This window comes from Oryctolagus cuniculus, chromosome 3 (assembly GCF_964237555.1).
Source record: "Oryctolagus cuniculus chromosome 3, mOryCun1.1, whole genome shotgun sequence".
NCBI classification, from domain to species: domain Eukaryota; kingdom Metazoa; phylum Chordata; class Mammalia; order Lagomorpha; family Leporidae; genus Oryctolagus; species Oryctolagus cuniculus.
The window spans coordinates 179,055,925-179,082,119 of NC_091434.1; the positions used below are offsets into that span (position 1 = coordinate 179,055,925).

The 26,195-nt window shown below is 39.6% G+C and overlaps 1 protein-coding gene across 6 annotated transcripts in view; it reads left to right on the forward strand.

Annotated features, from left to right (window-relative positions):
- Positions 1–26,195, forward strand: part of TPK1 (thiamin pyrophosphokinase 1) — a 465,159-nt gene that overhangs the window by 196,546 nt on the left and 242,418 nt on the right. For all 6 annotated transcript variants that reach the window (XR_011387489.1, XM_051849818.2, XM_051849810.2 and 3 more), the window contains one exon: positions 6,840–6,912. Coding sequence is in view for 5 of the 6 variants with exons in the window: in XM_051849818.2 (XP_051705778.1) it covers positions 6,840–6,912 (73 nt within the window). In the remaining variant the exon portion in view is untranslated. The remainder of the gene's footprint in view (positions 1–6,839; positions 6,913–26,195) is intronic.

Here is a 26,195-nt window from a genome sequence, read left to right on the forward strand (position 1 = left end):
TTCCTTGTATATTAGGGACAGAAATCACTATGGATTATTTATTATGGACTATATATTTTGCATATATTTTGACCTTATTACTTTTCGAATAATTTTATACCACATTTTGTTCTTATATATCTTTCAGTTTATTTAACATTGTAATTTTTCTACCTTTCCTTATAATTTGTTTACTCAAATTTATACAAATATTTAAATATCTTGATGTTGTTATCAGAAAATGCATGTCCAGGTTCTTGACAAACCCAAAAAAAAGAATTCTAGACCTTGGTCTTGTAAGTATCAACGTTTAATTTAGCAAGCGATCCAAGTTTATGATAAGCCAAAGCATACTCTCCAGAGCAGGGCAGCAGCTGGAAGAGCAACCACAGCACTGAGAATCGAGGAGGTTTCTCTTATTTTTATCTTGTAATGATAAAATGGGAATAAGGTATTTTTCTAGAACAGGGGTCACATCTGTTTTCTTTTGTAATAGCTTTCTTTCAGACTGTCTTAAGTAATATTCAATGTGGGTCTCAGCCCAAACCACAATATAATATATAATGAGTCTAAGATTTCTTTTAAAGATTTATTTATTTATTTATTTAAATAGAGTGATCGAGAAGGAGAGACAGAGAAAAAAGGAGCTTCCATCTGTTGATTCACTCCCCACATGACTGCAACAGCAGAGGTTAGGCCAAGCTGAAGCCAGGAGACAGGAACTCCACCCAAGCTTCCCACATGGTGGCAGGAGCCAATACCTAGGTCATATTCTGCCAAGGCTCATTATCAGGAAGCTGGACCGGAAGTGGAACAGGTCGGAACACCTTCCTCTGCACCACAGAGTTGGCTCCAAGTGTAAGGTTAAAATAATTATGTGGGAGTCGGTGCTGTGGCACAGCAGGTTAACGCCTTGGCCTTAAGCGCCGGCATCCCATATGGGCACCGGTTCTAGTCTCGGCTGCACCTCTTCCGATCCAGCTCTCTGCTATGGCCTGGGAAAGTAGTAGAAGATGGCCCAAGTCCTTGGGCCCCTGCTCCCATGTGGGAGACCCGGAAGAAGCTCCTGGCTCCTGGCTTTGGATCAGCGCACTCTGGGGAGTGAAACATCGAACTAAAGAACTCTCTCTCTCTCTCTCTCTCTGCCTCTCCTCTCTCTGTGTAACTCTGACTTTCAAATAAATAAATAAATCTAAAAATAATAATAATAATGATGTGGCTGACAGTATGGCTACCCTTACTGGGACATTGGCCAGCCTGGTAGTTTCTGAGCTGTTATGCTGTGGAAAATCCTTGAGACTTCCCAGAACATCTCCATTGTGCTAACATCTAGCTTAGCTATCTGTCTATACTAACAATATCTTTATTAAATTTAGAAACTTATTTACAAAAATGGTTGAACTAATTCTATGAACATACTTAAAATGTGATTTGTTTTTACTTATAGTTTGTATCCTTCTCTTACATCTTCTTCGTTAAGTTATTCAGTTTTGCAGAGAATGTTAACTCAGATCTTTGAATAATCAATTTATTCCTTTTAAAAACTTTATTTATTTGAAAGTCAGAGTTACACAGAGAAGGAGTGGCAGAGAGAGAGAGAGGTCTTCCATCCACTCCCCAAATGGCTGGCCGCAGCCGTTGGAGCTATGCTGATCCAAATCCAGGAGCCGGGAGCTTCTTCCAGGTCTCCCACATGGGTGCAGCAGCCCAAGGACCTGGGCCATCTTCTACTGCTTTCCCAGGCCATAACAGAAAGCCGAATTGGAAGTGGAGCAGCTGGGATTCGAACCGGTGCCCATATGGGATACCGGCATTGCAGGTGGTTGCTTTACCTGCTATGCCACAGCACTGGCGCCAGTTTCTTCCTGCTTTAGACTGAGTGATATTTTCTTCTTGTATCTATTGTCACATTGTTCTTTAGCAGTGTTTACAAATGCTTGTCTCCTAAATTTCTCCTTGTTTCAAAATCCTATTGTCCATTTAGAAACCAGTATAACTCCTCCTTCCCTCTGCCTCAGAAAAAACCTAGTAAAATATACAGGTTGACCAAACTAATAGTGATTAATAAAATCAGCAGGAAGCAGTGCATTTATCCAGGGGACTTTCTCTATTAGAAAGATAATTGTTCTGTTTTATAAATGTACGTGGGGGAGGTTTTGTACTTAGCTATTAAAGAACAAAGGTTGGACTACCTGGGTTGGGATTCTGGTTTCAGGCTTATAATCTAGGGCAAGCCACTTAACTTCTCCAGGAATAATTTATTTTAACTGAATAGCTTAAATTGTACTTACTGTGTGCCAGGCATCTTTAAGTGCTTTACATATATTAACTCTCAATCCTCACAACTATTTTAAATAGGAAGCAATGAAGCCCAGAAAGTTAAATGATTTGCTCAATCTAGCACATATGGGGAGGGCAGTTGTAGTAATAAGGCCTCATTCTTTTCTACTCTCTTTTTCCACTTTCTTCCCTTTTCTGGCTTTTCTCCTTTTCCATTTTTCATCTCCCCTTTGCTCCACCCCCTGCTATTTCATCCCTTCTTTTTCTCTCCCCTCCCTTTGCCTCCTCGCCTTCTCATTTTAATTTGTCATCCTGAGCATCTATGTATGAGGTTTGCCGGGGAATACTGAGCTCAGTCAGAGGCAGAGCCTGCTTCAAGAGCTTAGCATCTACGGGAGCTACTAGACATATGAGAACTCACTGCACGGAATCAGAAAGAGACCTGGTGCTATTCAGGTTACAGGAACTGGGACAAACAAGACTGAGGGAGGGACAAGGAGATGTCATGGAAGACCATGGTTGTTTTCTACCATGTCATGTCTAGTCTCACAGTCTTCATATGTCAGTCTCATTCTTGACTGTCACATCTGATGCATCGTCAGCTCATTTATTGACCTCAGACCTTCTGGAACTCTTGTTTTGTTATTAGTAACTGATATGCTTTAAGAGGAACTGTAAATATCAAAGGAATCCAGTGGGCCATTTGTGAAGAATCCGGGGCGCCTCTTAGTACTAACAGGTCAGTGTGTGTGTAGGTTAAGGATAATGAGAAGATGCATACTGGTGTGGGCTGTTTCAACATTTGGCAGAGTTGTGATCAGTGGCTACACAAATCTACATATCCATAGTCAGTTGCTATGTGCAATCAATCTCCAAAGAGTTCCGAAAACAGTCTTCTGTATAAACTGCCATTTATAGCATAACATAGCCCCTGTACAACTGACAAGTGTCAGCCCCACTAAGTACTTCTTCAGAACACTCAGGTGCTATGACAACAGGCGGCTCAGAAAAGTGAGATGGGCTTTTAATTGCAGTGTCAAAAAGTACATTTCAGAAAGTTTCAAAAGCCAGTGTATTAGATTCCAAAGTTACAATTATTTTAGTCATCTCATCGTGAGTACCTGGTGTATTTTTGGCACAATTCTTAGAAAGCATCATGATACTGGTACAGAAACAGATGGATAGACCAATGGAACAGAATAGAAACACCAGAAATCAATCCAAACATCTACCGTCAACTTATATTTGATCAAGGATCTAAAACCAATCCCTGGAGTAAGGACAGTCTATTCTTTTTTTTAATTTATTTTATTTTTATTTTTTTATTTTTATTTTTATTTTTATTTTTTGACAGGCAGAGTGGACAGTGAGAGAGAGAGACAGAGAGAAAGGTCTTCCTTTGCCGTTGGTTCACCCTCCAATGGCCGGCGCACCACGCTGATCCGATGGCAGGAGCCAGGAGCCAGGTGCTTTTCCTGGTCTCCCATGGGGTGCAGGGCCCAAGCACCTGGGCCATCCTCCACTGCACTCCCTTGCCACAGCAGAGAGCTGGCCTGGAAGAGGGGCAACCGGGACAGAATCCGGCGCCCCCAACAGGGACTAGAACCCGGTGTGCCGGCACCGCTAGGCGGAGGATTAGCCTAGTGAGCCGCGGCGCCGGCCAGGACAGTCTATTCAATAAACGATGCTGGAAAAATTGGATTTCCATGGGCAGAATCATGAAGCAAGACCCCTACCTTTCACCTTACACAAAAATCCACTCAACATGGATTAAAGACTTAAATCTACGACCTGACACCATCAAATTATTAGAGAGCATTGGAGAAACCCTGCAAGATATAGGTACTGGCAAAGACTTCCTAGAAAAGACCCTGGAGGCACAGGCAGTCAAAGCCAAAATTAACTGTTGGGATTGCATCAAATTGAGAAGTTTTGTACTGCAAAAGAAACATTCAGGAAAGTGAAGAGGCAACCGACAGAATGGGAAAAAATATTTCCAAACTATGCAACAGATAAAGGGTTAATAACCAGAATGTACAAAGAAATCAAGAAACTCCACAACAACAAAACAAACAACCCACTTAAGAGATGGGCCAAGGACCTCAATAGACATTTTTCAAAAGAGAAAATCCAAATGGCCAATAGGCACATGAAAAAACGTTCAGGATCACTAGCAATCAGGGAAATGCAAATCAAAACCACAATGAGGTTTCACCTCACCCCGGTTAGAATGGCTCACATTCAGAAATCTACCAACAATAGATGCTGGAGAGGATGTGGGGTGCGCCGGCCGCGGTGGCCATTGGAGGGTAAACCAACAGCAAAAGGAAGACCTTTCTCTCTGTCTCTCTCTCTCTCTCTCTCACTGTCCACTCTGCCTGTCAAAAAAAAAAAAAATTGCCACGCTAGCTCATGCAAGCTAGGTAGTTTATGTGGTATGGATCTCTGTGGTAGAACTTTCTGATACAGATTTGTCCTTGGAAGATATTCAGTTCAAACAAGACTCAGCCTGACTCGGATCAGTAAAGTTAAGTTTGCTCTAAGAAATAATATTTCCAATTAAGAGTCTTAAGAAAGTATTGTGCCAACGGGCAAAATTAGTTTTGTTTGTTTTCATATTCATCTGTATTGATTTTATCCTGAGTGCACACACAAAGTGTTCTGAGTCAGATTTCTTACTACATCTGTCATCTTTGTCCTGTGTTGGGAAGGCAGAAGAAAGAGTATTATATGCCCAGGGGGAAGTCATCTCCAGGGTAATCATCTTAAGTGGAATCTAGTGGGCAGGGTGAAGGTACGCTAAATACAGCTATGACTTGTATCTTTGGGTTGAAGCCTCCTCGAACCAATTGTGGTCATCTACTACATAAATGCTGTGTGCTCTCGACCATGGCACGGATTGCTGACCCAGCGACCACCATGGCTTCCCCTGAAAAGCAAAGTAAATGGCTTTCCCAATGAGACTTTCAGAGGATTTCTTTGGAATTAATGAACATGATGTGTAAGCCTTCTTGGACTTGGGGCTTCCGAGGCAAGTTGGCCTTGTTTTTTACCCTTTGGCATATGCAACGAGAGCCATGTAAATTTTCCTCTGCTAGTAGTTACATGTTTGTAGGTAAAGGCCTAAGAAACATGTTTTTGGTTTGCATTTTTCTCTTATTAAGTAGATGGTGGCAGTTGTGTTTCTCTTCTTTTAAAGGGGCCTCCTTCAACAGTTTATGGACCTGAATCCTAACCCCAACCCATTAATATGCTAGTAATGTCTCTCCAGGAGTCTAATAGCCCTTTGTGGGTGTGTTTGTTTTAAAAGCTTTATTTATTTGAAAGTCGGAGTTACAGAGGGAAGGAGACTGAGAAGGAGATCTTCTGTTCCCTGTTTGCGCAAAAACAGCCAGGGCTGGGCCTGGGAGAAGCTAGGAGTTAGGACCTACATTAGGTGTTGGTGGCAGGGACCCAAGCACTTGTGCCTTCCTTCATTGTCTTCCAAGACACATTAGCAGGGAGCAACTGGGACTCAAACCTGCACCCCAGTGTGGGATGCCTGGGTCACAGTCAGTGACCTAACCCACTGTGCCACAACTCCAGCCCCACAACTCTAGCCACCAGCCCTTTGTGTTTCATGGCATGGAGTTGTGACCAGATTCTGGGCTTCATCTGTATCCACTTGGAATACATAGTGAGAAAACCCTCCAGTCTGCCTGTGACCAGAGACCTCTTCCATTAGCTAACAAATTGGCTCTCTCGAAGAATTAATAGAAGCCTTACTCTTTTGACCCAGAGCATGAACTAGATAATGGCTGCTGATCTCATTCTCAAGGATGGAATGCCCCTGCAGGAGATGAAAGTGAGAATTCCCTTTTTATCTGACACATTTCTGAGGCTCAGGGGGTGAGGGTATTTTTCAGGAGCACTGTGAAATCTGAAGAAATTTTATTTCTTCACATTAGGGGTTTTATGTGGAAGATAATCTACCATGTCCTGTAAATATTTTATGGAAAAGTAATAAATGATGGCTTGCTTACTTGGAGTAAAGTACGTTTCTGAAATGCTTTGTGGAGCAAACTAGCAGGAAAGGGGCTAGGTCTATTAGAAACACCAACTTTAGGGAATCACGCTCCATAGTTAGTAACTGGGACCCTTGCAGAATTCAGAGCTCTCTGGAAGACTGGTGTTTCTAGAAGTAAGTCAAAAGGATGTTTGGAAAATGTCTGTACTGACTCCTGGTCAACACAGAATACTAAATTCGCATGTGATTGCTCTTTGCTATCTGCTGAAAGTTCCAGGTTGCGACAGGATACAGTAATGTAAACGTTGAATTGTGTAGAATGTAATAAGCAAAGCTGATGCGTGCTTGTGAGTCTGACCGTGTGACTGAGATGAAGGACTGGTTGGGGATCTAGAGTTCCCTTCAGTCGTAACCTGCTGAGACCAGGAGTATACTAGATCACATTCTATTGACTGAAAATAGTCTGTGTTTCTCTTTTGAGTACATCAGTTTTCTCTCTGGTCTTTATAATCTCAATCTTAATGCTCAAGAAAAAATAGGCTAAACTAGTTGACTTACTTCTGTTTTTTTTCAGCTTTTTGCCTGAATTCATCAGTGGAGATTTTGATTCCATTAGACCTGAAGTCAGAGAGTACTACAATGTTAAGGTAAACCATAAGTACTTTTACATTTAAGATCATTCTCATAGGATTGCTTTCCCTATATTCTTTCTAATTTTCTTGGTGTTTAGGAAGGAATTGATAAACTCCTTGGTTACATTTTGTAGTTTTAATTTTGAATTATAGAAATCACTACATATATTCAAAATGGAAATTTAAAAACTGACAAGTGGGAACATAATTTGAAGAAATTCTTATCTCCAACAGATAAACGTTAATTAATCCATTAATCATATGTATTTAAATAAGCTTATAATTTATGATGGTTCATTTAATTTTTTAAACTTTTATTTAATATAAATTTCCAAAGTACAGCTTATGGATTACAGTGGCTTTTCCCCCCCCATAATCTCCCTCCCACCCGCAACCCTCCCATCTCCCGCTCCCTCTCCCATCCCATTCACATCAAGATTCATTTTCAATTATCTTTATATACAGAAGATCGATTTAGTATATATTAAGTAAAGATTTCAACAGTTTGCACCCAAACAGAAACACAAAGTGTAAAGTACTGTTTGAGTACTAGTTATAGCATTACATCACATAGTACAAAACATTAAGGACAGAGATCCTACATGGGGAGTAATTGCACAGTGACTCCTGTTGTTGATTTAATAAATTGACACTCTTGTTTATGGTGTCAGTAATCTCCCTAGGCTCTTGTCTTGAGTTGCCAAGGCTATGGAAGCCTTTTGAGTTCACCAACTCCGATCTTTCATTTAATAATTATTTTGCCACTATCATTTGCTATTATGTTTTCTGCAGTTAATCTTATTTAATGAATGAAGTTTAACATTTTTATTAAATTTAAAAACATTTGAGAGGCAGATAGAAAGAAGCCCAATTTTCTGACCTCATTTTCAAACACCTGCAGTGGCTAGGGGCAAGGGTGAAGCTGATAGTTAGGAATCCAATCACATTTTCCCACATGGGTGGCAGTAATACAACCATGTAAACCTTCACCCCAGGTTCCAGGACCTGCAGTAGCAGGAAACTGGAATTTGGGGTGAACACCTAGAACTGAACCCAGGCACTCCAGTGTGGATACAGGGATCCCAGGCAGCACCCTAACTACTGGGCAGAATGCCCACCCTGATTAGCCTTCTAATTAACCAGTCCCAATTGATGTGCATTTGTATCATTGTTAATTCTACTAAAAAAATCTTTCTAAATGAATTTTTGTTAAGATGCATAATTGTGCATGTGTAAAATTTTACAGCCAAACTGTTTTTTTTTTCTTTAACATTTAGTTCTCTTGAAACTTATGATTCTGTTCTGACTAAAACTGTTCATTATAGCTTGAGACTAATAATAGCCTACAACATATTCAGGTGTTCATTTTGTCACTATTGTGCAAATCTTCCAGAGATTCTTACCACTTAAGAACTTATAAATGGTCTAATCCGGAATAATAAAATCACAGAGGATTGTATTAAATTAATTAATGAATCAGGCCTCACCAGTTACAGGAGGCATGTGGAGTTTTTGAAATAAAAATTATAGTATTAGTAGTCCTTCTAGAAACAACATCATTATCTGTGTTGTTCTTAACTGGTGCTGGCAAATTACACATAGTTTTAATATAAAAATTTGAAATCCTGATACTGAATTCTTAAGGAGACTTGGAGATGAGATAGGAAACATTTTACAGAAAGGAATGGGCGAAGGAAAGAAAAGAATAAGGGCCGGCGGAGCCAAGATGGCGGAATAGTGAGGGCGCACACCGATAGTCTGGGAAAATTTAGTTTAATAAAAGGGGAGTTACGGTAGCCTCAGAAAAAAAAAACCAGGAAAATATTGCAGAGGAAACCCTTCTGGATTGAGTGGTCGTGAATCGGAGGACCTACTGGGAGAACAAGGTTGCCCACTGCACGGAAGCCAAGCCACGGGACCGAGCCGCGGCAGCCGAGCCGCGGGACCGAGCTGCGCAAGCCAAGCCGCGGGACCGAGCCGCTGGAACGCGAGGTGAGCCCGAGACACCGGCAGGCAAGCGGAGAGAGGAGACTAGAGGGAACGACCCCCGGGGGGGGGGGGGGAACTTCACCAGGCTTACTGGAAGAGAGAGAGAGGGAAAAAAAAAAAAAGGTGACTGGTACGGACACGGGTTTCTCTCTCTCCGCTCACTTCTCAAGGGCGAGCAAGACAAATAGCAGGCGCCATCTTGGACATACGTCATAAGCAGAGCGACCTCAGGTCTGCACCGGCCCTGAGCCTAGCAGAAAAACCTGACTCTGGGCGGGGCAAATTAACAGGAGATTAGGACCTAGTAAATTTGTGGTGCTACTGAACTGAGACTGTGAAAAAAGAGACGGTGGGGGAGAGAACTCACGGAATTCACGTGAGCACTCTCCAGAGACGCTACAATTCCGTAACTTTGGCAACCCAGTGGGAGACTGAAGGAGAATTTGAGCCCACTCTAAGGGCCGAACAGATTCCCTGTGTGGTCCTTGGGAAAGAGCTTCTGATCTCTGGCTCCTGTGGGTATATCATTTGCCTGCTAACTACCTCCAACTTCGTTCAGCTGTGCAGAATAACTTCCCTTTTGAATCAAAAAAAAAAAAAAAAAAAGAAAGAGAGAGAGAGAGAGAGAGGTTTACCACGCCTAACCTGGGAGTGTCACCTTTGGCACACCAAACAGAGCTCTCAGGCCACACCCATCTCAAGCCCTAAGGCTCCATCAAAAACAGATAGTCCACTTAATCTAGAGTCATAGTATAACAAGAAAAAGCACCACAGTGAAGAAACCAAATATCTCCAATATGCCAAATAACAAACGCAAAAACCAAGGTAATAAAAACAAGGAAGTCACCATGAAGTCCTCAAATGAAAAAGACACCCCAATTCAAGATTATGAGGATGATGATATAGAAGAAATGCAAGAAGCAGATCTCAAAAAATTGATAAGAACATTAAGAAGTTCTCAAAAACAAATTCTTGAACTACAGAAATCCTTAATGGACAAGATAGAAAATCTCTCTCGTGAAAATGAAATATTAAGGAGGAATCAAAATGAAACGAAACAACTAGTACAACAGGAAACTGGGATAGTGACTGAAGTGAAGAATTCAATAGATCAAATGAAAAACACAATAGAGAGCCTTACAAACAGAATGGGTGAAGCAGAAGAGAGAATATCGGACTTAGAAGACAGAGAACAGGAAAGGATACAGTCAGACCAAAGAAAAGAAGAGGAAATTAGGAATCTAAAACATATTGTCGGGAATCTTCAGGATACTATTAAAAAAACCAACATTCGGGTTCTAGGAGTTCCTGAAGGCATGGAGAGGGAGAAAGGATTAGAAGGCCTTTTTAGTGAGATATTAGCAGAAAATTTCCCAGGTTTGGAGAAGGACAGAGAAATCCTAGTACAGGAAGCTCACAGAACCCCTAATAAACACGACCAAAAGAGATCCTTACCATGACACGTTGTAATTAAACTCTCCACAGTGAAACATAAAGAAAAGATCCTAAAATGTGCAAGAGAGAAACGTCAGATTACTCTCAGAGGATCTCCAATCAGACTCACAGCTGACTTCTCATCAGAAACTCTACAAGCCAGGAGGGAATGGCGAGATATAGCCCAGGTACTAAGAGAGAACAACTGCCAGCCCAGAATATTATATCCTGCAAAGCTATCATTTGTGAATGAAGGTGAAATAAAGACTTTTCATAGCAAACAGAAATTGAAAGAATTTGTTGCCACTCGTCCAGCCCTGCAAAAGATGCTTAAAGATGTGTTACACACAGAAACAAAGGAACACGATCATCAATATGAAAGAAGGTAAAGGAAGGAAACCAAGGAAGGAAAGCTCACAGCAAAAGATCACAGGGAATTCAAAGCATATATTAGAACTTATCTTTGGCAAATGGCAGGGCAAAGTTACCACTTATCATTAGTCACATTGAACGTGAATGGCCTGAACTGTCCAGTTAAAAGACACCGATTGGCTGATTGGGTTAAGGAACAAAACCCATCTATTTGCTGCTTACAAGAAACTCATCTTTCCAACAAAGATCCATACAGACTGAAAGTGAAAGGCAGGAAAAAGATATACCATGCCAACAGAAATGGAAAAAGAGCAGGCGTAGCCATCTTAATTTCAGACAACATAAACTTTACCACAAAAACTGTTAAGAGAGACAAAGAGGGACACTACATAATGATTAAGGGATCAATTCAACAGGAAGATATAACAATTATCAATGTATATGCACCTAACTACAGGGCACCGGTTTATCTAAAAGATTTGTTAACGGACTTAAAGGGAGACTTAGACCCCAATACAGTAGTACTGGGGGACTTCAATACTCCACTCTCAGAAATAGACAGATCAATAGGACAGAAGATCAACAAGGATACAGTAGATTTCAACGACACTATAGCCCAAATGGATCTAACAGATATATACAGAACTTTCAATCCTACAGCTAAAGATTTTACATTCTTCTCAGCAGTACATGGAACCTTCTCTAGGATTGACCACATACTAGGCCATAAAGCAAGTCTCAGCAAATTCAAAAGAATTAGAATCATACCATGCAGCTTCTCAGACCATAAAGGAATGAAGTTGGAAATTAGCAACTCAGGAATCCCTAGAGCATATGCAAACACATGGAGATTGAACAACATGCTCCTGAATGAACAATGGGTCATAGAAGAAATCAAAAGAGAAATCAAAAACTTTCTGGAAGTAAATGAGGATAACAGCACAACATACCAAAACTTATGGGACGCAGCAAAAGCAGTGTTAAGAGGAAAGTTTATATCAATAGGTGCCTACATCAAGAAATTGGAAAGGCACCAAATAGATGAGCTTTCAATTCACCTCAAGGATCTAGAAAACCTACAGCAAACCAGACCCAAATCTAGTAGGAGAAGAGAAATAATTAAAATCAGAGAAGAAATCAACAGGATTGAATCAAGAAAAACATTACAAAAAATCAGCCAAACGAGGAGCTGGTTTTTTGAAAAAATAAACAAAATTGACACCCCATTGGCCCAACTAACTAAAAAAAGAAGAGAAAAGACCCAAATCAATAAAATCAGAGATGAAAAAGGAAACGTAACAACAGACACCACAGAAATAAAAAGAATCATCAGAAATTACTACAAGGACTTGTATGCCAGCAAACAGGGAAACCTATCAGAAATGGATAGATTCCTGGACACATGCAACCTACCTAAATTGAACCAGGAAGACATCGAAAACCTAAACAGACCCATAACTGAGACAGAAATTGAAACAGTAATAAAGGCCCTCCCAACAAAGAAAAGCCCAGGACCAGATGGATTCACTGCTGAATTCTACCAGACATTTAAAGAAGAACTGACTCCAATTCTTCTCAAACTATTCAGAACAATTGAAAAAGAGGGAGTCCTCCCAAATTCTTTCTATGAAGCCAGCATCACCTTAATTCCTAAGCCGGAAAAAAGATGCAGCACTGAAAGAGAATTACAGACCAATATCCCTGATGAACATAGATGCAAAAATCCTCAATAAAATTCTCGCCAATAGAATGCAACAACACATCAGAAAGATCATCCACCCAGACCAAGTGGGATTTATCCCTGGTATGCAGGGATGGTTTAATGTGCGCAAGACAATCAATGTGATACACCACATTAACAGACTGCAGAAGAAAAACCATATGATTATCTCAATAGATGCCGAGAAAGCATTTGATAAAATACAACACCCGTTCATGATGAAAACTCTAAGCAAACTGGGTTTGGAAGGAACATTCCTCAATACAATCAAAGCAATCTATGAAAAACCCACAGCCAGCATCCTATTGAATGGGGAAAAGTTGGAAGCATTTCCACTGAGATCTGGTACCAGACAGGGATGTCCACTCTCACCACTGCTATTCAATATAGTTCTGGAGGTTCTAGCCAGAGCTATTAGGCAAGAAAAAGAAATTAAAGGGATACAAATTGGGAAGGAAGAACTCAAACTATCCCTCTTTGCAGCTGACATGATTCTTTATTTAGGGGACCCAAAGAACTCTAGTAACAGACTATTGGAACTCATAGAAGAGTTTGGCAAAGTAGCAGGGTATAAAATCAATGCACAAAAATCAACAGCCTTTGTATACACAGACAATGCCATGGCTGAGGAAGAACTTCTAAGATCAATCCCATTCACAATAGCTACAAAAACAATCAAATACCTTGGAATAAACTTAACCAAGGACGTTAAAGATCTCTACGATGAAAATTACAAAACCTTAAAGAAAGAAATAGAAGAGGATACCAAGAAATGGAAAAATCTTCCATGCTCATGGATTGGAAGAATCAATATCATCAAAATGTCCATTCTCCCAAAAGCAATTTATAGATTCAATGCAATACCAATCAAGATACCGAAGACCTTCTTCTCAGATCTGGAAAAAATGGTGCTGAAATTTATATGGAGGCACAAGAGACCTCGAATAGCTAAAGCAATCTTGTACAACAAAAACAAAGCCGGAGGCATCACAATACCAGATTTCAGGACATACTACAGGGCAGTTGTAATCAAAACAGCATGGTACTGGTACAGAAACAGATGGATAGACCAATGGAACAGAATTGAAACACCAGAAATCAACCCAAACATCTACAGCCAACTTATATTTGATCAAGGATCTAAAACCAATTCCTGGAGCAAGGACAGTCTATTCAATAAATGGTGCTGGGAAAACTGGATTTCCACGTGCAGAAGCATGAAGCAAGACCCCTACCTTACGCCTTACACAAAAATCCACTCAACATGGATTAAAGACCTAAATCTACGACCTGACACCATCAAGTTACTAGAGAACATTGGAGAAACCCTTCAAGATATTGGCACAGGCAAAGAGTTTCTGGAAAAGACCCTGGAGGCACAGGCAGTCAAAGCCAAAATCAACTATTGGGATTGCATCAAATTGAGAAGTTTCTGTACTGCAAAAGAAACAGTCAGGAGAGTGAAGAGACAACCGACAGAATGGGAAAAAATATTTGCAAACTATGCAACAGATAAAGGGTTAATAACCAGAATCTACAAAGAGATCAAGAAACTCCACAAAAACAAAACCAACAACCCACTTAAGAGATGGGCCAAGGACCTCAATAGACATTTTTCAAAAGAGGAAATCCAAATGGCCAACAGGCACATGAAAAAATGTTCAAGGTCATTAGTAATCAGGGAAATGCAAATCAAAACCACAATGAGGTTTCACCTCACCCCGGTTAGAATGGCTCACATTCAGAAATCTACCAACAACAGATGCTGGCGAGGATGTGGGGAAAAAGGGACACTAACCCACTGTTGGTGGGAATGCAAACTGGTCAAGCCACTATGAAAGTCAGTCTGGAGATTCCTCAGAAACCTGAAAATAACCCTACCGTTCGACCCAGCCATCCCACTCCTTGGAATTTACCAGAAGGAATTTAAATTGGCAAACAAACAAGCGGTCTGCACCCTAATGTTTATTGCAGCACAATTCACAATAGCTAAGACCTGGAACCGACCTAAATGCCCATCAACGGTAGACTGGATAAAGAAATTATGGGATATGTACTCTTTAGAATACTATACCGCAGTAATAAACAACGAAATCCAGTCATTTGCAACAAAATGGAGGAATCTGGAACACATCATGCTGAGTGAAATAAGCCAGTCCCAAAGGGACAAATACCATATGTTCTCCCTGATCGGTGACAACTGACTGAACACCAAAAAGGAAACCTCCTGAAGTGAAACGGACACTATGGGAAACGGTGACTTGATCAGCATAGCACTGACTGTTAATGAACAACTTAATACATTATCCCTCTTAGTAGTTTCTTTTTTGTCTGTTCTACTTAATATGACTGGTTTAATTCTGTAATTAATACACAGTTATTCTTAAGTGTTGAAATTAACTGAAATGTGATCCCTGTTAAACATAAGAGTGGGAATAAGAGAGCGAAGAGATGTATAATTTGGGACATGCTCAAGCTGACTTGCCCCAAATGGTAGAGTTAAAAACATACCAGGGGATTCCAATTCAATCCCATCAAGGTGGCATGTACCAATGCCATCTCACTAGTCCAAGTGATCAATTTCAGTTCACAATTGATCATAATGAAAGGACTAAGAGTCAAAGGGAGCACATAAACAAGTCTAGTACCTGCTAACACTAACCAATGGAATAAATAAAGGGGAGAGTGATCCAACATGGGAAGTGAGATACTCAGCAGACTCATAGAATGGCAGATGTCCTAAATAGCACTCTGGCCTCAGAATCAGCCCTAAAGGCATTCGGATCTGGCTGAAAAGCCCATGAGAGTATTTCAGGCATGGAAAGCCAAGACACTCTGGCAAAAGATCTCTGCGAGTGAGATCCCAGTGGAAAGAACAGGTCTTCAAAGAAGGAGGTACCTTTCTCTGAAGGGAGGAGAGAACCTCCACTTTGACTATGACCTTGTCTAAACAAGATAAGAGTCGGAGAACTCAGAGGGCTTCCATAGCCTTGGAAACTCATGACCGGAATATAGGGAGACTACTGATGCCATAGACAGGAGTATCAATTGGTAAAGTCAACAACAGGAGTCACTGTGCACTTACTCCTCATGTAGGATCTCTGTCCTTAATGTGCTGTGTATTGAGATTTAATGCTATAACGAGTACTCAAACAATATATTTCACTTTGTGTTTTTATGGGGGTGCAAACTGTTGAAATCTTTACTTAATGTATACTAAACTGATCCTCTGTAAAAAAAAAAAAAAAAAAAGAAATTATCAACTCCCAACTTGACTCTCGCTGGGATTAAACATGACAATAGGTCTGACCTGATTTCATCATCATTTAAAAAAAATCATCTATTATTTTTCACTTTATGTTTCTGTGTGGGAGCAAACTGTTGAAATCCTTACTTAATGTCTACTAAGCTGATCTTCTGTATATTAAGATAATCGAAAATGAATCTTGATGTGAATGGAAGGGGAGAGGGAGTGGGAAAGGGGAGGGTAGTGGGTGGGAGGGACGGTATGTGGGGGAAGCCATTGTAATCCATAAATCGTACTCTGGAAATTTATATTCATTAAATAAAAGTTAAAAAAAAAAGAAAAGAATAAGGGCCGCAGGAAGTGAGGAATACATGATTCTAGGTGGGGAAGCAAGGGCAGCGTGCTTCTGAAGCACAGGCTGCTGTATGGAGATCCTGGGACTGGCAGTGGGTGCAGAGCCATGTACCGTCCATCTGCCCACCAGCTGATCAGACCTTCCTTCTGCACATGAAGACTGTTCCCACGTTGGTGTTTGATATTCATGCTCAATTACTTTAACATTGGCGTGTTCCCACTCATTCCCCAGTCTCACTTCTCATTAACTCTGTACCTCAACCTCGTTGGGATGGAAAACCTCAGCCTTGCTTACAGTGCAGAGTTACACAGATGCACAGATATTAATCATATTTTCAGGAGCAGAAGAAACAGCAGGAGAGGGAGGGACACACAGGCTCAAAACAAGCTGTGGATCTCGCCAGATGTGGCTCATTCCCCTTCTCCTTAATGCTGCTGCATCGCCAGAATTGGAAGTTCCAATCTGATGGCTCCTCTCCAGGAAGAGGAAATGAGGAATAGCAGGTTTTCATTTCTGGATGCAGTAAAATGGGAATTAGACAAATATCTAGGGTTAGTAACCCTCGGATGAATTCCTCATATTGCCTGCTTTACTTTTCTTAATCTTAAAAACTCCATTTGCTAAGATTTAGTTGTTAAGATTTTAGCTGAATCTTCTCGTTCCTAACTTGTGTCATTGTAGCGTGTTGCAGTGCAATCCACTTTTTCCTGTATCAGTGATTATTAAACTCGCTGCTTTTGAACTTTTAGGGTGTATTTCTGAAGGACAAAAGTGATGTCTTTTACTTGGTTAATGTGCCCAATAGAGCACATGGCCAGTGTTTGGCTGTAGTTTTTAATAATGGTGATAATTACAACAAGTTAATGCAACATTACACACAATTCATGTAAGCCATTATCCCCAACTTAAATCTCTTTCAGCTTAAATCTATTTACAAATGAAAGAAGGGTGTTTCCACTTTCAGATACCTCCCCACTCCAAACTGGCCTGGATTTCAATGAACCTGAAAACAGGCGAAAGTGAAGAAGTAAACCAAATAAGTAATCTTACATACCAGAAGTTGGTGAAAATCATGAAGTGAATTGTATAGCCAACATTCAAGCTTACAAGGTTTTGAATTTTGCATATGATATGCAAAACCCTTTGTTTACCCAAGAAAGGCTTCCTTTGCAGGTACCTGTAAAATCTGTGGCCTTCCTCTATTTGTCTTGGACTTTTACCTGCCTAATTTACTATTAATTCAGAATGAGGAATCTCTTATGGATTTACCCCATGTATTTTATTGTTTTTAATTTTTCTGGGTCAGTCAGTGCTTCTTCGATTCAAGGCTAAGGTCACCCACTTCAGTCTTCATTATTTCACCAATCCTGTCCCCATGCATCAGGTTTCTGAGGGCTGTAGAAAAACAACACACTCTCATGGATTTTCTGATATTCTTTCATTGCTATATAGTGTGTTTGCTTTTCACTGAATATAGGAAAAGACATTTTACAGGTCCTTCCTTAATACTTGGTGGGTTAAGGAACCAATGACAATATTTAGTTAATACCTTAAAAAATAACAGAATAGTGAGGTTTATTCACACATGTAGGTATATAAGTAGGAAGTTAAATATGTTGTACGTAATACCAGAAACTATGAAGTAATTTAAATTGTAATATTTAAGCAATATGGTTTAGTTTTAAGTTGTAATCTAAGTTGTAATAAAATATTTAAGCAATATCCTTTAGCTCAGTTTCCTGATGGGTAAACTGAGGCCTAGAGGGCTTTTAAATGACTTGAACAAAATCGCAGAGATAGTTGGAGACAGTTCTAGGATCAGTGTCCACGTTTTCTACAAAAAGTATTTCGTCAGAACTGGTGCTGAATAGGTGACACCTTTGTGGGAAGGTCTTTGTTCCTTGCATGGGACATTGAGCATCCCAGGGAATGAATGCTGATTCCATTGTCAGCCTGATAGCTGAGAGTGTGGTAGCTGCCAAAGTGATAAACACGCTACCTTCACGTTTCAGCGTGCCCTCTTCACCCCCAGTTTAGAGCCAGTAAGAGTGTAGTAGTTGGGCTAGACCATGAATAACCAAAACCTAAGAAATTGATACCTTATTAAATTACTTAAAAGCTGTTTATAGGACGTAGTATTGAGGCAACATTGTACATGAAAACTAAGGTGACTTAGCAATAGAAAATTAGCAACATCATAGGAACACAGGGCATCTGTAAGTATGAGGATGTCTTCATTTGTCCTGCAAATGAGTATTTGGGCATTCCAGAAGATCATGTGACCAATACACAGCCATGTGGTAGACATCACAGTGAAGACATGACTGGTCATGTCAGGAATAGGACCTCATGCCCAAGTTCTGACTTTATCTTCTGTGTTAATCCTTCCAACTTTTAGAAGACTCTAATAGAAATCAAGAGTGGTGAATACTGGAAGATGGTACCCAAAGACCATGGTAGATACAAGGGCAACACTCAGTCGAGGAGACAGTTAACCCCAGTGAAAATGGTCCATGATACTGGCTGTAAGGCTTAGTTGATATGGAACCACCAGTTTTCTATTACAGAAGAGACAAGATTATTCTGGGCCACCAAGTGTTTCTGGCCCAGGGTAAGCTGGAGAAGTAGATACAGATGTCCAGGCAGACTTATTATCTCCTTGCCTTTTGCTTTATCTTTCTCAGAGTTGGGAAACAGATTTTTTTTCTAGAAAATTACATGAGTTCCTGAAGACAAACTTTTATTAAGCCAGTGTTAATGATTATTTTCCCAGTGTGCTTTAAAACTGGCATGACCATACCCAAATTTTTGAAGACAGCTTTCTATGGGCAAGGATAATGTATTTGAATTTTTTATAACCAGAGCTGCTTTTATAAGCATAAAATGCTGTACATGTTTCACTCAATAGCAGAAAGTGACTCACTATCTTTCCATCCCTTTGTAACCACTATTATCTGTATAAATGTATTTGTTTTAGGAATCTAGGGACTTGGTTTATATAACTTTCTTAGTCAAAACAACTAGACATGGGCACCAGTTGACATTTCAATGGAATGTCTGACTTTTCATTAGGAAACTACTGATCTTAAACAGGTAATGCTTGTATGAATTCCAACTTGAAGTTGAACAGTGATTTTCAAATAGTGGATGTTGGGACAGCAAGGAATGGGATGGGGTATAGGTAGGTATGGATGTCAAATAACTAGTATTTAGTCTTGGCTGTTAGTACTGTGCATTATAGTTTTTTTTTTTATAAGTAATTTTTTTTGAACTACAAATTCTTTGAGTTCTTAGTTTACCTAATATGGAAGTCTTACCACCACATGTGACATTAAATCATGATTTATAGCCCTGAATTTTTCATTTATGTGCAGTATTGTTTAAATACTGGTGTGGCAATACTCTAGTAATACTAAAGCTGCTAGTATTTTTTTTTATGTTCTAAAATTGTTTGCTTAAGAGCTTTTAAATTTGTATTGTTCCCCTGTAACATTGCATTTTAAAAGTATAATCCATTCATGTGATAACAAATTATACATTTATGAAAGTGTGTCATTTATGAAGGTGGATATAATTCATGATCAGTCTTGCTTTGAATTTCTGCTTGCATTTGATAAAGCCTTGAGTTTGATTTTACTTAAATTGTACAGACTCTCCACTGTTAACATCTACATTGATCTACCTATTCTCATGAATATTATTTCTACTCTAAGCCATGCATATTTTCTAGTTCTTCTCAGTCACATACCGCTGGCTTCTAAATATGGTGAAATCAATTAATTTAGAGACAATGACAATGGACTCTAAGTAATTGTAAAGTTAGCAAGTTTGACTCATGCCACACTTAAGATACACCAAATTTATAAAGCTCAACTCCATTTATTGATACATTTTCTTAAAAACTAAAACTGAAACAAAACAAAACCCCTTCGAGTATATGAAGAGGCTTTAAGCTTAAGCGTGAAGGCTAGTTAACATATGCTGATATATAAAGGCTTTCTTCAGGGAATTAGACAGGCAGTTTCCATTGATGACTGACAGGTTCTTCATTTTATATTCTTAAAACTTGCTGTCTAACCCTTATTATCATCTCACCATGGGAATGATAAGATTGCCAGGGGAACATTATGTGAAACTATCTCTTGATTATAACATAATTCTTATACTTGCCTCAATCATAGTCTTTTCAAACTGACAAGATTGTCGTCTGTATTTTCCAAAGCCTGTTTTGTTTGAATTTGTTGAACATACTTACGGCATCAGAAAAGGAGAGCCCTTGCCCTATACATTTCAGAGCTGCCAAGCGGGCACACATGACCTCCATCCTGCCTGCCTGCCTGCCTTTCTCCAGGACCGCTGGGACTGCCTCTCAACCCCTATTCATCCAGCTCGTGGGACCCCTACTCATCAATCCTCCCCGAGCACACTTCTCCACCGGTTGGCATTGGGTATTTCTTCCTTTGAACTTTATTACAGAGCTTGATATAAGCAATTCTTTCACAGTTTTCCTCTTCATCTCTCTTAGCATGCGATCTTCAGGAGTCCAAAGTCTGTGCTCATGCATCCAAGTATCCCTTTGCCAATACCAGGTTCTCAATGAAGCTCATATGAAGCAGGTGTCTAATCCATTCTCTTACCACGAGAGCAGTGAAATACTAGCCCTTCATGACGCTTACTATGGAAAAGATTGCTGTGTTCAAAAGCATTTCTAAGTTTGTGAAATGTGACATTCTGTGTAAATCCACTGTGCGTGGTATCATGTTAAGAAATCTGTCCAAACCAGAATTTTACCTTAGTATTTCTCAAAAGTATTTGACCCCAGAGCATCTGTGCTTTACCCACAAAGCTGTGTCGGTGTATTGATTTCCCGCTAATACTCACCCTGGAAGGCAGCAAGTGATGATTCAAGTAAGGAGGGCACTGCCACCCACATGGCAGAACGAGTTCCAAGCCCTGAGCTTTGACCTGGCCCAACTCTGGCTACAGTATGCATGTGGCAAGTAATCAGGGGATGGATATCTTTGTTTCTCCCTCTCCATAACGTGTACTAAAAATCTAGACAGCCAGAAGGAAAGAAAGCAGATGCTCAGTATAAACCAGTGTTTGTCCAAAGAGTCTAAGCATAGTGAGTCATTGTTGCCATTTAGAGAAAAGTGTACATCAGTACAGGGAATTACTTACTATGTAAGTTCTTAGTTGTCAGTCACGACCAGCCTTGCAAGCCGGCCTCTCTACCGATAAGTAGACTGAATCCTGTTGTGTTTCTGCTTTTTTATTTTTCTTCAACTTCTCCCACCCATAATTCTACCTCTGCTTTTAGGAAGGAATCCATCATTGTAAACACTGCTTTTCCAAAGAGACACTTGACTTCCATTAACAGAAGGGGTAACTTTATTTGAAACACAATCACTTTTGTTCAATGCCATCCTGGAAAGAAAGTTATTTTACAATACAAAGATAGGACAGAAAAGATTACACTAGATTAGAACGTCTTTATGTTTGGGATGGAACAGAAAATTGCTTCAAGGTTAAATTTTATTTATTTTATTCATTTATACACCATCTAGAAAACCAGAAGAAAATGCTAGATTATATTGGCCAACTGTAACATTCTTTTGAAGTAATTGATTATTTTAATTAGATTTTTAGTTTGAAAGGTAGAAATGTTTGTAGATGGCTGGTAAGTAAAATAAAGGAACAGTATAAAACAATATGCTTTATAGAAGAAAGTGAGAATTTGTTATTTTGAGATTGCATCTCTCCGGGAAAAGTTAATTTTCATACCCATATCAAGGAATATAGAACATTTAGATTCTAACTGGCTTTATCTAACAATTCCCTTTCTTAGCAGATTTCGAAACACGTTTGCAGTAATTTCAGATCTTTATTTTTGACTATCCAGAATATGTATTTTCACTTTATTCCTACTATGCTCTTAATCTGGTAGGAGTTGCTCATTACAGAATTCTAGTTAATTCAATTTAGTGAACAATTATGGGACTGCATTATTAAAAATTGAATACAATTAGTATCTCTAAGACTCTTAAATATTCTCCCCAAAATTCTTTTAAATGTATATCTTGCATAGATGCAAGAAAAATGGCAATGATAAGGCAAAATAATGTGTGTAGGGAGCTGAAGCTTTACAAACTGGTAAAACTCTTGTCATTGCTTATTTATTAACAAAATTTATATCATTATTCTATGAATGGATAGGAAATTTTATGTTTTCAAAGCCAGTTTGTTTTAAAGATGATCTTTGATATCTTCTTGGCTCCTTTTCTCTACCCCATTGATGGACAACTGTTTTCCCTCCAATGAGTATCTATTTCTTTCATACTGTCGTTAATTACTTCATGCTCTATTGAATGAGCCACTTCCAGTCCCATCACTGCTTCATTCTCCACTATTAACTTTCTCTTTCCTTTCTCCCCAGTGGAAATTATCTTCCCCTTATGGAAACTTATCTAGAAGCAAGTAAACCAAATAAGCTAATTCACAATAAGAAATCATGAAGAATTATCTTTTCTATAGTTACTCATATTTTAAAAGAAGAACCTCTGCTCCTTTATAAACTGCTAATAGGAATATGAATTTTTACAACTTTCCTAGAAAGCACTCTGGCATTATATATCAAGGATCTTAAAAATATTGTAATAATTTTCCCAGTTTTATTTCTGCAAATCAATTATAAGACAATCAGAAATAAACATTTATGCACCGAGATAGTGATCATAATGATATGTTTAATAGGAAAAGAAAATGTGTCATAAATATAATGAGTTAGGAAAGCAGCAAAGGGGGGAAAAGGGATCATGATATGCCTATTGCCCATTTTCAGGTGGCTGTGAAAGCCATGAAGATGTCTAAGCCTTTGGCTTCCATGGAGGCAACATGGAATGAAGCAGGAGTTATATCTGCCTAATTGCTAAATAAAGTATGTTCATGTATTTAAAACTGGATAAAACCAACTAAAGGTTTAATATAAATTATAATTTTTTTCTGCTTAATTTTGCCAAAATACCCAAAATTTAAGTAAGCAGAGTTGGTTGAGTATAAAGCATTAAGATCACACAATGTGTTATTATCAGCTGTGTGACCTTGGGTAAATAATCTCTGGAAACTTCAATCTATCTTAAAATGTGATAATTGGGGCCAGTGCTGTGGCACAGTGGGTTAAAGCCTCAGTCTGCAGCGCCAGCATCCGATATAGGTGCCGATTTGAGTCCTGGCTGCTCCACTTCTGATCCAGTTCTCTGCTATGGCCTAGAAAAGCACCCACGTGGGAGACCAGGAAGAAGTTCCTGGCTCCTGGCTTTGGATAGGCACAGTCTCGGCCATTGCGGCCATCTGCGGAGTGAACCAGCGGATGGAAGACCTTTCTCTATCTGCCTCTGCCTCTCTGTAACTCTGCCTTTCAAATATTCACCCCAGCAAGGTGGTTATCACTAGGCTAAAACTGGACAAAGACTGCAAAAAGATCTTTGAACAGAAAGCCAAGTCTCGTCAAGTAGGAAAGGAAAAGGGCAAATACAAGGAAGGAACGATTGAGAAGATGCAAGAATAAAATAATCTTTTATATACAACTTCCATTATAAACTGCTGAAATGAAAAAAGTCAGAGATCGATCTTAAATCTGCTCGTTTACTCCCCAGATGGCTGCAACAGCCAGGGCGGGGCCAGGTCAAAGCCAGGAGATTCAGCCAGGTCTCCCCCATGGGTGCAGGGGCCCAAGGATTTGGGCTGTCTTCCAATACTTTCCTAGAGCTGGATTGCAAGTGGAGTAGTTGGGACATGAACCAGTCCCTATATGGGATGCTAGCATCACAGGCAGCAGTTTTACCTGCTGTGCCACAGAGCCAGTCCCTCCAAGTGTGTGTTAGCTTTTAGTAGTATTAACTTAGGAATGCAAAACAGATAATTATCAATTGATCAGTTTATGACACTTTTTAAGTTATTTGGTTTTGTCAGAAAATTTGGCTATATTTCTTTGGAACATTTATTGAAAACAAACGAGTTTTTATTAACTATATATTGTATTTACTTATGGTATGTAAAAGCTTATATGCAAGTCACTGAAGATAAATTTTCAAAACTGGTATACATAGTACGTAAGAGGAAAAAGCATGCCTGAATTCATAACTTTTATAAACTCAAGTCTGCAAGCTAAAAACATGTCTTGTAGCCTCATAAAATCTTTGCAGGATAATTGGCACTGGTATTTTCCACCCTGGATAGATGGATTGGCACAGTGACTTGACTAAAACGAATCTGTTAATAGCAAGTTTGGGAATATTTTCACTAAATGTGATTGCCTCTTGTTTTATGAGGCCAAATTCTTTTTGGATTAAGTATGTGAAATAATTAATACATTAAAGATCTGTTTCCTTCCCTATTAAAGGGTTTTGGATGAGTCAGCATAGTATAACCTGATAGGTTTTCTGCATGAAAAATGGGAAAACTCATTTACCTATATTAGTTAAGATATTGACAGATGGTAAATTAAGCAATTGAGAATGATAATCTAATGGCTTTTGCATTGGTCTTTTCAAATTAGGTTGATTATTGACACTCATTGCCTTGTAATAATTTATTTTGTCAGTAAATTTAAAAATTATTTGCTAAACATGTACACAAAGTTCTTTGAAGGATATTAACAATATTTCCATGCCTCTAATGAACCTGATGATGCTCTGTCTGGGCATCTGATGTAACTCAAGATTCTTCACAGGCTCTGAGATGAATATTTGCTGTATTAACTTACGTAGTCTGAACAGCAATTTTAGTTTATCATGCATATTAGTTCCATTACAGATGGAGCTATGAGTTCAAAGAGAAATTTAAAAGGTCTGAAACTTTTCCACATTCAGTTCCTTGCACAGCATGGCATTTAGTTGTCTGTGGATGGATTACTGCTGCAAAAGCAGAGTTGAGAACGGGGAACACAGGCTTCATAGCTTGCAGAGCCTACAAGAATGACTGCCTTGGCCTTGACAGAAGACTTGGTTGGACACTGGCCTAGAGAGATTATTTATCTCAGGACATCGTCAATGATATTTGAATGCTTACTACTTGCCACGTACAGTCTGGTTCTTACAGTAAAGATACCGTAGAAAACAAAGGAAAATAGTGGGCAACTCCATGAAATGAACAGCTGCTTAAAGCTAGTATGTTAGTCAGTATTGAACAGTCATAAGGCAGTTGCAGATAAGCAGACGATTCATTTACTGCTTCATTTCCCAATTGTCTGTAATTGCTGGGGCTGAGCCAGTTTGAAACCAGGAGGCAGGAAGTCACTGCAGGTCTCGCATTTGGGTGGTCAGTGCCCAGCTACTTGAATCATCACCTGCTGCTTCCCAGGGTGTGTGTTAACAGGAAGCTGAAATCAGGAGTTAAGCTGGGATTCAAATCCAGACACTCCTAGTATGGGATATGTGTAGCAGCCAGCACCTTAACTGCCAGGCCAAACATTGGCTCCTCTAAGTTGATTTCATAGCTTAAACTTTACTGAATTCACTTACCAGTTCTTTTTTTTTTATTTTTTACTTTTTTTATTTTTTGACAGGCAGAGTGCACAGTGAGAGAGACAGAGAGAAAGGTCTTCCTTTGCCGTTGGTTCACCCTCCAATGGCTGTCGCGGCCGGCGCGCCGCGGCCGGCATACCGCGCTGATCCGATGGCAGGAGCCAGGTACTTATCCTGGTCTCTCATGGGATGTGCAGGGCCCAAGCACTTGGGCCATCCTCCACTGCACTCCCGGGCCACAGCAGAGAGCTGGCCTGGAAGAGGGGCAACCGGGACAGAATCCGGCGCCCTGACCGGGACTAAAACCTGGGGTGCCGGTGCCGCAAGGCGGAGGATTAGCCTAGTAAGCCGTGGCGCCGGCCTCACTTACCAGTTCTAATAGCTTCTGATGGCTTTTATGCATGTAAAATGGCTTCCCCAAATGCAGATAATTTGATTTCTTTCCAAATTGGATGCCCATCATTTCACAAGAGTGATGAAAGTTGACATGCTTGCCTTGTCCCAGATCTTTAAAGAAACATTTTCAGCATTTCCCCATTTGGAATGATACTGGATGTAGGATGTCTTACTTAGCCTTTATTATTTTGAAGTGTATCCCATATATACCTAATTTGTTGATAAATTTTATCATGAAGGTAGGTTGAATCTTCCTGAATA